Genomic DNA, 12,605 nt, shown 5'->3' with positions numbered 1-12,605 from the left:
AGTTTAGCTTCAGTATTTCTAATGAATTATTTCAGTTTCATTGTTATATTACATGCAGTTGTGTATGCTCTAGTATTATTTATTGGGTAGCACTATTATTTAAAAGCTTTATACAAATGTTAGCCAAATAAATAAATAACTGAAGAAACAGACCGCTCATCCTCTAGAGGGCAGCACGCCGCTACCGACACGGTTTAGCACCGCAGAGTGCCGTTGTCATAGAAATCTCAACAAAACAGGCCAGGAGCTCGTCAATTAGCCCTCCCTTAAAAAAAAGCAGATCTCGGCTTGATTTATGGAGGTGACTGGTAACAGCGATAGAAAAGTCACTGGTGTGTAGATTTCATGGCTCGGAGCAGCATATGTTTCGCAGAATGTCCCAAGAAAACAGGACTACCAAGAGAAGTAGTCAAGTGGCTGCAAACTCTGGACTTGGCATTTTATCCCAAAAATGTGCGCAGGTACAGAACCTATTTTGTGAATCACAAATACGAATAAAAGAAAAGAAGAAGAATATTTAAAAGAGGATATGTGTAATTTAAAAAATATATATATATCTATTTTTACACGTCTATTTTCCTGCATATTGTTAGAAAAGTATTATGTTGTGTTTTTACTAACCTACTGTTAGCTAGCTAAATTGAATGTAGATACCATTTTTAGATACCATTTAATCTTTTTTCTAACTTAAAAAAACATGTAACTGCAGAATAAAAAAAAAGAAAAAAAAAATCACATAAAACTAGGGTGACCAAGTGTCACGCTGTATCTAAGCCTGCACATTTTATATATGCACACGATGTCGCACTTTTTATTAGCTCCTGGACTCTTGTGACTGAAAAAAGGAGATCTGTGGATAACCTCTGAATCCCGAAGATCAGAACAGCAGCTGAACTGTTAGTTCAGCAGAAAAGAGGAATAGAGGAATAAATGAATGCACAATACATACATTCATGATATATATAAATCCACACACACACATACAGTACCCATTACGGCATTGATGTACCCCCTTAGCTGAATTCTACTGATACACATGAACTGGAAGTTAAATTCATACAGTTTGGTAAAGATAGGTTGTTGCAGTGCAATCTTAATTTCATTAGTTGGCTAACAGTGGTTTAGTGCTTCTGCAGCAATCATGGTAACCAGCATGAATGAGAAGGAAACTGAGTGGATGGGACTGTGCAGGCCAGACCTTATGAAGAAAAATGTCTCTTTGAAATTAAAAGGAGGTCATTCATCAGCTTGTAAGTTTTAAAGCATGAGGCTGTTTGAAAATTGTGTAAAAGAGCTGGCTTTGTCAAGCTAAGTGTGTCCAGTGTTGGATGGGCTTAGAGTTGAGCCAATTTAATTGAAGTTTGTCTGGCTATCATTATCTCAGGATTGTGGTGCGTGAGGTGAGTCCTCATAGTAATTCCAGAATATTTTAATTTGTTTAAAATTAAATTAAAGTGATATTTGGTGTCCCTGTATCAATACAATATCACCACACAAAATCTACCTCCCCCTCACACCCACCCACCCAATTTCCAGCACACTGTAAACTGTGTTTGTATCAATTTCCTAATTTATATACAGCATATCCAAATTCTGAACTACCATGTGGCCCATTTTCTTCCGTTTCCTCATTTAAACACAAACTTACAATGCATAAAATATGAAGCGAATAACCAACTTAAAAGGAGCAGGATTATGTGAGGTTGATTAAAAAAGAAGGAAAACGCAAGGATAACAATAAATCTGCTATGACAAGGAATAACCAAGTGCTAAGGCAAATTCCACTGGTAGAGCCAGTAAGTGCATATTGTTATTTCTGTATTTCATTTCCAGAGATTTTTCCAGCGGCTACCTTGTGGCACAGATATTTTCTCATTATTACCCCCGAGACTTTTCATTGCACTCATACGACAGAGGAACATCGCTTTCTGCCAAACAGTGGAACTGGAGCCAGATAGAGCGGGTGAGCAGAGCAAAATATTCAAAAATATAATGAGCCACGAAGAAATGCTTTTTTTATTCACTGCAGTTGGCATGTCACTGAAATGCATCTTCCAGCTACAGTTTGGTGTTTAAATAATACAAGTTCAAGTTTCTCTTACTTGTTGCAGGCTACTGCTACTGCAAGTGTCATAAATAAATGTTTTGGTTAATCTGCAATACACCAGGGGCACAGACACACAGACAGCATGGAGCTTTAAGTGCATATGTTGAAGCAGGGCTGGACGTGGACTTAAATAGTTGGTACAGTTAAAAGCTAAACTTCAGCTATTAGCAATGGCTCGTGGTCAAAGTTCCTTCTTTATTATGTCCCTTCATCTATTTTCTCACCACGTCAATTTCATCTACCTCCATCTCCCCCTCACTTCTCCACAGCAGGCACTTGCAGCAACAGCGTGCTGTAACTGAAGATTGGTTACTAGTTGTTCCCGGTTCATGGTGGAGCAGCAGCCCCGACAGCTAACATGTTGGTTGTTCTTAATTTCTTTTTATTGTTTTCTTTCAGCTTTTCAGCTTCACCTTTTCACCACTTCTTCCACACAGCAAAGGGGATGGGCTGGTCACATTAAGAGATTGATTGGGCAATCCAGTGTCAGTATTGAAAATAAATGAATGGGCTGTTGTCAGTGCTTGTACAGCTGGTGCACAAAATGCCCAGTATGCCAGATTTACCAGTCCAACCCTGTGTTGAGGTCCCGCTGGGATGTGACATTTTCACTACCCACAGTGCCTGTGTTAACTGAATCGTAAAGTGGTTTCCTTCTCCATTCAAGTGTTTAAATATAATCTACAAAGTTTATTGATTCAGTCTTTAGAGAAGCGGAATCTGTACTTGAAAAAGGAGGCCATTGATGGAACAATCCATTGTAAACCAGGAGCAGCTGAGCTGTTGGTGCTGGAAGTTTACACTATTTTAACTAAAGGGAGGTATGTTGGCAGCTTTATATCTGATGTAATATTCATCTTTAAAAATAAATGTTTGCCTTTTTTGTATATGGAACTACAAATATGTGACGACACGTGTAACTATTAATGCTAATGATGATGAAAAGATCCAGAACAATACTATTGCAACTCTCACAAATATTTGTTTAGCAGTCAAAGCGATGTGACAAAGAATCATAACATATATTGTGTTTCCCTTTTAAGAGTCAGTGATGTAGAGGGCCCAGAGCCAGACTTCACCGATGAAGAATACCAGAACCTACTTCCCAGCCTGGCTCGCTCCACAGCTTCAAAAGCCATCAAGAACAACCTGACAGCAACAGAAATCAAGGCTGCGCCTGATATAAGCACAAACCAGAGGAAGGCACAAAACATCCTCCGCAGGCACCACGAGCACAAAGCTGCAGAGAGAATTCTCAACCCTGGTAGGTCATCCATGATTAAGTGGCATTGTATCTCATATTAAGATTCATAAATACAAAGAGCTAAATAGATTATCAGGAGGTGACATATTTCTCGCATATTGCAGTAGGGAAATGCTAATAACTGCATGATTTTCAGTACGGCCAGTTAAGAGTTTACAATCATTACTTTTTTTGTGTTGGAGACAAAATAAGAGAGCAGGGTCAAAACACATGCAAAGGGGAATAAATCAAATTTATTTGTGTAGAAATTTGCTTTTTTTGACAATGCCCTGTTTTGAGTACAGGACGTTTTAAAGTGAAGCCTAAGCGAAGTCCTTAGCTCCCCACAATCTTGTTCCACAAAGCCAGATGGATAAGTGCTCTGACACCTGTTCACCTGAAGGCAATGCCTTAAGTATGCACAAACTCTCTACTTTTGTTTATTTGTTTGTTTATTTTTGCAAAAGTGAGCTGAAGAGAAAATTGATTTTGTAAGAATGTTGAATGCACCAGTTGGCTGCAGTAAATTTGGGAGGTAAATATTGACACATGTCCTTCAGTGGTGGAATAGCTGGGTCTTGGTTGCTTGCAGTGGAAATGTATACCAGGAAACTGTTACATCCAGCTGTTGCCTGCACAGCAGCTGCTTTAAAAACACTGCTTATATACAAGTAGCTATTAAAGTTAATGGTTTTTTTTAAATTTAAGTATTTCTTTCTGTGATGCTGAATAACTTAATGCACAAAACAGAACTAATACACCAGTGTAATTGTAGCTGCACTTTTGACGGATGTGTTTCTGCTGTTCTAGAGCTGTGGTCTTCACCAGCATGGAGCAGAGCTTCTGTTTCCTTTAAGGAAATAAAGGTCCGTCAGCCAGCCAAACATTCATTGGTTAATTATTAAAGATACCGACTGAATAACTGCGCTGTCACTGTTTTATGTGTGAAATGATGAACTCATTTATTTTCAGTTATTCAAAACAAAGTCCTTCTCAAACTATTATACCTCACCAGTATTTACCTGACTGTAATTTGATGTGATTTGATTTGGATGATGCATGACGTAATTTCTTGTTATCGCTTATATAATGGTAAAAGGTCTCTACCATGATATATGCTGTGTCTGTTTCTGCCAGTAGGCGGCAGCATTACATCATACCATTATTTCTTAATGGCCTGTGCAGAGGAGCTGAAGGTGTACCATTTGCATTTTATAAATTTATGCAGTGGTTATACTGAGCTTATAGTGAGCTGCCTTACTGTTCACCATTGTGTTTCACCAGCATAACGAAATGTTATTTTAAAAATAACAGTTGATAATGAATGTTAGATATTACTGAATATTCGCATATTACAAAATTTTCAGACATCACAGCCTCACTGTCTCTCAATCAGTCTCTCATTTTGGGAGAAACCTGAAAAATGCTGATAAAATCTACTCTATGAAGAAATTAGCAGATTCCTTAATTGGTTTGCTAAACACCCAGTCACTGTGGCAGGAAGACATGAAAGCTTTTCCCTTTCATTTTTTTTAAATAAAAATAAATGCTCTTGGTTACAAAGCGTGTTTCAGCATTTTTATTGACTGGAGATTTCAATTTTAGAAATACAACGAGCTGAATCACTGTTTTTTCTTTCTTTCTTTTTTTTTTTTTATAAAAAACTGCTGTTAACTAAAGACCAAAGATGCTTTGGTCTTTTTTTCCCCCTCAATGTCAAAAAAAACCTCTGCCCATAGCAACATAAGTTGAATGTGCTGACACATCTTCATTTAGAGCTGCAACAAAACAAGCTGAACAGTCATGATTGTGCCTAGAAAATAAACACCATATGTTCAGTGTAATGACTCTATGTACCAGTACTCCCTGTATGCAAAAACTTGTCTAAAAGAACACTCTACTATACTGCTATGTTAATGACTTAATATTTCTACCATTACATGCACATTCCTATATTTTCAGTCATAAAGTATCATTTTGCTCAGGGATCTCCCAACAGCATCATACAGTCTATGCAAAATTCATTAACTTAATTCCATGGATAATGATTTTAATAGTCAAGCTTAAACTGGAGATAGAATAATATAATGTGAAATGTTTTCTCCACCCACCCAATATTAAATGTCCTATTATATCAATAGCTGGTGTTTCATTCTATACTTTTTCCCTTTTAAATAAGTTCCTTCATTTTGTGCACGTTATTGAGCGGTTTTGGTTTGTCATATTACATTTTTATTGAACTATTCTGTTTTATTTAAGCTGTTTTGTTATTGGTTTCCTTGAGTGTTTTTATCTGCTATAATTCAAGGATTTTCCAACCCTTGGGATGAATAAAGCTAAACTTGTGCTCACTCATTTGTGCTCACTACCGAATGACTGCTTTTTAATTTTTTATTTAAGTGGCTTTCCTGCCAGACAATGTAAAATTAAACACTGTCATTTCCTACACGTTGTACAGTGCTTAACAAATATATTAGACTTTGTCATAGAAAGAGAAAAAATAATGTTGTTAGGCAAATAGCAAACTGAATTCGTGATTTTTGTTTTTACCCAAATTTGACCCGGACTGCACTGAGAAGTCAGAAATTAATGAAGCATAATATTCAGTCACCAAAACAAATTTTTCGGTTCATGAATACAATTAAATAACTGTAATTTGGCATTTTAATGATAATGTATTAATCTGCTTCCCTTTTTTAAAATAAAAGAGTTAATTTGAAAATTCACAGATAACAGCAATAATTATATTGTAGCAAAATCTAATTTTGATTAAAGATTTTGCACATGTTGGTGGATTAACTATTACATAAAAATAAACAAAGATTTGGGTAATTACCAATAATGCTGTTTTAGGGCACTTGTGGCATAAACGTTAGATTGGGTGGTGGTTTTATAAATCTGAGTATTTGATATGTAAAATACCCAATGTACAGTACTTACAAGAGAGATCATTGGCATTAACTTCAACATCTAGCCATACTAGTCCTAAACAGAGAGTAACGCGTTACTGTAATCTGATTACTTTTTTCAAGTAACGAGTAAAGTAAGGGATTACTATTGCAAAAACGGTAATTAGATTACCGTTACTTTCCCGTAGGAACGCTGCGTTACTGCGTTACTAAAACCGTGATTTTTTGCGAGAATGTCTCACGACCGTGATGTAAGCGAGTGCGCCGTTCGTGACAACAGCTGTGTGCAGATCAACAATGGATCACATATCGATTGTGGGAGAGAGCATGAGCGTGCAGCGTTTAAAGCATGGAAGTACTGACCTTACTTTGAGTTTGATTCCATAAAAAGTGACAAAAACATTAGCGTCCATCGTGCGTGGGAAGAAAACTTCTTTTTACAGCGAAAAAAACCCCTAAACTTCCAAGCAAGCACCGAGTGCGCAATGACGTAATGGGAAACTCACAGAGAAAGTCGTGGATTCTTCAACTGATCGCGGCACACCTGCACCAGGGTAAACCTCCGCCTACCGTAGTCCTGCTTTACAGGTGAAAATAGAGCAACAGGACCGCTGAGTCTTTGACTTTATTTATTTTCTGCTGTTTTACTTGCATCTATTTGAAAGACTGAGTGTAAACACAAAAAATATTTTATTTTATGTGCTGGAATGTGTAGAAAATAGGTTTAAATGTTAAACTAATTTATTCAAGTCAGAGAATGTTGCATATCATTAAATTTTTGCTTGATGCATAAAGTTAAAAGATTAAAACTGATAAAACAAGTTAAAAAAAAGATACTTTTCCATTTGATTACATTTTATATGATGGATTATGTAGAAAAAGTAGAATTGGGCTGAAAGATCTATCGCTTTATCACCTCTTCAGGTTGTAAATCGTGTTTTTAAAAAGTAACTAAGTAATTAATTACTTTTGAAAATAAGTAATCAGTAAAGTAACGGGATTACTTTTTTGGGGAAGTAATCAGTAATTATTTACTGATTACTTTTTTCAAGTAACTTGACCAACACTGGTCCTAAATACTTTGTTTTTCCTCTTAGTATATTATAACCAGTCTAAGTTTTTAGTTATAAGTAATACATCCATGACATGGTTGCTGCTGTCGAAGCACGCCGGCTTCACCCGATTCTTTAGATGGCAAGAAGTCAGTCGGAGACGTGAAGTCCAACTTCAACTCTTTATTCAGCAAAGCATATGCATATGGAGATCACACACATCAAACTCTAAGCTGCACAGAGTATGTTCTAAAGTATGATTTAGAGAATGATTTGATGTATGATCTAAGGCATTTCTTCAATAAAGCTATTTTATACCTTTTCATTACACCCCTCCTTGCCAACAGGGAGCAGTCCCCCAGTCAGCCAATCACAACATGTTTATCACTGTCATCCCACCCACATGGCAGTGGAAATTCAGTTGTGCCCTGCACCCTAGTTCTTAACCTTTATTTTTCAACACGTCTCATTTGCTTTATGGTTTTTATCTTTAATTTTAACACTTGTTTCGTGCTCTTCTGTTTCCACTGGCCTACACATAGTTTCACATCCCCAATGTCTAGCAGTTTTTAACTTTTGAGCAACAACATCTATCTTGCACCAAGATTGACAAAATAAACCCTTTCCACTGCCCAAACATCATCCACTCCTCCAGAGGATTGTTCACCCCTGAATGTTCATGCATTTCCTTGGATAATGTTCTCAGTCCCTCTCTGGTCACAGGGGCCGTGTTGTCTGGAATGAATGTGCAGCACATGTCTCCAAACATCCCACAGACACCCCCTTTTTCAGCCAACAGCATATCAAGGGCCATCCTATTTTGTACAGCCATCAGAGAGCTAGGAGCCACCTGCTCAGCTAATCCCTCAATTGCATCCGTAGTCAAATTGGCAAGCCTTAACATTAACATCGTAATGGACATAGTTAATCTTATCCACATTTTTAGTTGGTGTGGCTGTAAAGAAAGCTGAAAGGACTGGTATGTTTTCAAAACCTGATGCTACCTGGTATTTATTAGGGACCCCTCTGGGCCCTCCTAAAGCGTCTATATAAGTGGCTGACCCTAAAGTTGGGTCTAAATTCCCCAATGACCTACATGCTAGCACATGGTGTCTACGCCTCTGCGTCAGCGTACCAGCATTAGTGGTCCCCACCTTAACCAGTCTATCCTAGTTAAGGTGAGAAACTGGTGTAATAACACATTACACCAGTTTCTCACTGTGATCTTTGCATTGTCAACAACACGATGTCATAATAACACACTGCTAGTACATACACACAGAAAAGTGGCAACTAAAAGATCTGCATGGGTCAGAAGCTCATGCGAAACTAGGATGTCGCCTTCATCCTCTCCTCCTCCTGTAAAAACATAGATCCCTCCTTTCCACCCTGGCTGGGTGGAGTAAATAGCCTGTATTTGCATCGCACTTTACTTAGTCCCTAAGGACCCCAAAACGCTTTACACTACATCCAGTCATCCACCCATTCACACACTGGTGATGGCAAGCTACATTGTAGCCACAGCTGCCCTGGGGCGCACTGAAAGAGGCGAGGCTCCCGGACACTGACACCACCGGGCCCTCTGACCACCAACAGTAGGCAACGGGTGAAGTGTCTTGCCCAAGGACACAACGACTGAGACTGTCTGAGCCGGGGCTCGAACCAGCAACCTTCTGATTACAAAACAAACTGCCAACTCTTGAGCCACGATCGCGAGTAGGTGCAATCTTGGGTGTCAGTGGCAAGTCAGTCAAACTTTTGTCCCCATTGTCAGTCCAGTCAGTCCCCTCATGTTCATTGCTTTTGCTGAGAGTGGAGCCTCCCGCTCCACATACTTAAATCTCCAGTGCCAGCAATATGTCGTCATTTCAAAAAAAGAAATAAGAATTCTTTATGATTTTGGCATGGATTAATTTACTGAATCCTTTTAGACAGAAGGACTTATTGTCTGAATATGTCCCTCATAGGTGACTTTTGATGTCTGATCTAAAGGAGTTCCTCAATAAAGCTATTTTATACCTTTTCACTGCTCAGAAAATATATGAACCTTAGCAAAACACTGTTTTTTGTGTTTATTTTTTATCACAAATGTTATTTTTTCTGGTGCCAAATCTATTCAGATTCACACAGATTAAGATCGCTTTGATGGTCCCAAATCGCCAAGCTCTCAGAGATGCTCACTGTGAAGTACAGCTGAGCTGTAAAGCTAGTGAAAAATAGATGACAGGATGATAAGTGTTTCTGGCTGACTGCCTAGCTTCTCATGTTGTCCAAGAGCCTAGGCTTTTAATAGAGATAGGACAATGGTGTACTGATAGGATCTCCATAGCCTCAACAGACCATTAGCTGCAGATGACCATTAGATTTCTTTTTGCTGTAACAATACATGTGATTTTAATCAGACTGCTGAGCAGCATGGGTCAAGTGCAGTAACAGTTCAAAACAAAGAAACAAAATAATCTATTAAACTGTTTAGGAGCGTTCTGGTGGATGAGTTCTGTAACTTTCTGCTGCTGAGCTGATCTAAATGGGGACTTCATAAGGAACAGAGAACCTTTGAGCTCAGAAAATCTGACTGTGCCTCCACAAAAGATGTGATAATGAATGTTTGCTGTGTTTAGACTACAATGTCCCAAAAATGAACTACTACATGTGCATGGGCGGGGGGCACTGAAGCTAACATTTAAATCATCTATGCCACTTCAGCTTGATGATGGTGTATGATTATGGATCATGTCATTTTCTACTTTCATAAAGGATGATCCAGTGTCCTATGTTAAAGGAGGTATTAAAGGAAGCACTGGAGCGCCATTTCTTAATATTTACAGAATTCGATGAGCTTGTTATCACTGCAGAGCAGATACTACTGGAACATGAAATCTAGCAAGAGCGAAGTTCACTGGAAATGGGAGAAGCCTGAAACAAACTTTAAAGATAAAAAATTACAGCATGAAAACTATAGACATAGTCCATGAGTGTCTGCGGACTACCTTTGAGCTACACCCACTCAAAGCATAAAACAAGCATCAGTCAAAGCTCAGATTTGAGAAAGATAAAGGAGGCTTTTATCTAATGGTTGCAAAACACCAGACCATCCATTCAGCCCTTTCACTGGTTCTTAAGCAAACGTACTTTGTAAACACAGAAAAGGCATATACTGTATCCCTTGGGATGCCCTTTGAGAGGTGCATTGCTGCTATGGGCTACCAGATCCCTGTAAGTGTTTGACTCTGCCAGTTAATGTGGACTGTACCACTGATTATGTCCATAACGTTTATGGACACAATCTGTAGGTTCAGCCAGGGTTTGGGAGATGAGTTGTTGTCTCATTAGGAGGAGATCAAGCATCTTGGAGTTGTATTCAAAAGTGTGGGAAGAACGCAGTCTACGGTGATAAAATAAATATACCAGTGTGTTGTGGCAAAAACAGAGAGCTGAGCCAAAAGGCAAAGGTGAGGATTTAACCTGTGGGTAGTGAACATACGAATGAGACTGCAGATGCAAATGGCAGAAATTGTCAGGAGCCAATTAAGGTAGTCTAAGGATCAACATTATGTTGTCTTTGTTTGCTTGGAATACCTCAGGGACGCTTTGGAAGAGCTTGCAGAGCCAGGGAGTGGAAGGTCTGCACAACTCTACTCCTGTTCCCACTGCTTGGAAGAAAATAAATGCTTGGATGGATGAGTGAAAATATGACATTTAAGCGAACTCCACATCTATGATAGTACGTATCATTGTCTGCAATTGTTCAACCTCTTTCTGTAACTGTTAATGGTTGGTAAAGCCTCCATCCCTTCCTCACTCAGTAGAGCTGAAAGAATGACCTCCTTAATTTTTCAGTGTCTTTTGATTTTCCTCAGCTTGACTAGGCGTGAACACACATCAGCACTTAAGATGGAGAGCACTGTCGCCTGTTGATTTCTGCAGACACTGGCAGACAACCACTGAAATTTAGATTTTCAGTCAGAGCCTCACATTCAGAGGCATTTGTTTATATTAAAAGATCTAAAGTACTAGATACGACTGGTGATATAATATAAATGCCAAATAATAATCGTACTTTAACTACAGGTATTTTCCTTTTTAAAGTTAGATAGGCTACTTTACATTTAAAAGAAAAAAACACCAGCCAGGGTTACAGGGTAATATGTGAATTCTACATCGACTTCTACATCCAGCTTCTCCTACTCAACAATATCTAAGGCCTGGTTGCTATGGCAACTAGCAAGCCCATTCTGGAGAACAACCAGGATGCATTAATAAGCTTAGAGTGAGATTCTTTTCCTCCTTCTGTTGGTCATAAGTGCATGCAGGGGATTTAAAGACTTTTCTGCATGTGTAAAATATGTAAGAAAACAAAATTAGGATAACATACTTTTGAATTCAAATACAAAATGCATTGCATCTGTGACTGGAATCAAAGATGTCAGATAAATAATCTTACAAAGCATTTCTCCTTAAAATGCCCTAAGAAAGTGTTTCACCATCTGCTGATTTTTCCTATCAGCGTTATGGCACCCAGTGTGAAGGAATCTCTTGTGCCGACGGGATGCAGCGGGAGGAGGGAGGTCAGCGCCTCAGGGGGGCTCCACTAACCAGTGGAGATTTATAAGCTACGGATTTCCCCAGAAAAAAGCCCTCCCCCACAGCAAATCTCCCACCCTTAGCCACAGTAGGTTAGTGTGTGGCTATGTTATCCAGGCCAAGGGTGGGGCATTTTGTGTGTCTGTATGCTGGAATGGACACCAATGTGTTAAAAAATTAATTTAAAAAAATTTAGTATATTTTTGTTCTTACAGTATTAATTGTATTTGTATGGCTCAAATGCTATTCAAATGTTTTTATGGACTTTCAGTTTAACCATGTATTAGTCACTGAAGTTCCTGACTTCACAAAACCAGGAGACAAAACTCAAGTTCAACATAGACATACTTTCTATGCAAAGTGCAAACAATATCTCTTAAATGTTCAAATATTTTTCATTAAACTGGAATGCAAATCACTTTAAAGCTCTTCAAATAACATGAACAACCAATATTTATAAGCAGGCATTATACAAAGTTAAGAGCTGGATTAAAAAAATGTTGAGTGGTTGAAAAACCGTGCTCAGAGTATATACGCAATGACCTGATTCAGAAAAGCAAACACATTTCAGCAACTTCCCCTTGTTGAGCTAAGCAGATAATAGTGGTGCTTACATTTAGGATTAGTAAGTGTGGGAAGAAACTAGTGAGAATGCACAATGACATGTTTGTCTTTGACTGTGTTGGACACATACTGAGAATGTACATATT

At 38.4% G+C, this 12,605-nt stretch overlaps 1 protein-coding gene across 2 annotated transcripts; it reads left to right on the top strand.

Annotated features, from left to right (window-relative positions):
• The first annotated feature begins 180 nt into the window (after window positions 1-180).
• spata4 (spermatogenesis associated 4) lies at window positions 181-5,577 on the top strand. Of its 2 annotated transcripts, none has more exons than XM_085246796.1 (5): window positions 181-453; window positions 1,834-1,963; window positions 2,877-2,928; window positions 3,151-3,371; window positions 4,161-5,577. In XM_085246796.1, exons 1-5 carry the CDS (start codon window positions 346-348, stop codon window positions 4,253-4,255), a joined length of 606 nt encoding a protein of 201 aa, XP_085102922.1. In that variant the 5' UTR covers window positions 181-345; the 3' UTR covers window positions 4,256-5,577. The 2 variants fall into 2 exon arrangements, with proteins under 2 accessions (XP_085102922.1, XP_085102912.1); XM_085246786.1 differs by having other exon boundaries at window positions 191-461; window positions 2,810-2,928.
• Window positions 5,578-12,605: the final 7,028 nt, after the last annotated feature.

The sequence above is a fragment of the Mchenga conophoros genome, linkage group LG2 (assembly GCF_057382185.1).
Source record: "Mchenga conophoros isolate Kocher_MC1m ecotype Shallow Benthic linkage group LG2, M_conophoros_male_GT1.1, whole genome shotgun sequence".
Classification (NCBI taxonomy): Eukaryota; Metazoa; Chordata; class Actinopteri; order Cichliformes; family Cichlidae; genus Mchenga; species Mchenga conophoros.
Note: the sequence above shows the minus strand (reverse complement) of the source record. Positions and strands in the feature narration are given on the sequence as shown.

Bases quoted from the DNA above. Each gene is read 5' to 3' on its own strand.
- spata4 (XM_085246786.1), top strand. From the start codon at position 346: ATGGCTCGGAGCAGCATATGTTTCGCAGAATGTCCCAAGAAAACAGGA. The intron at 462-1,833 runs GTACAGAACCTA...TTTCATTTCCAG, and splicing joins TATCCCAAAAATGTGCGCAG to AGATTTTTCCAGCGGCTACC. The intron at 1,964-2,809 runs GTGAGCAGAGCA...TTATTGATTCAG, and splicing joins ACTGGAGCCAGATAGAGCGG to TCTTTAGAGAAGCGGAATCT.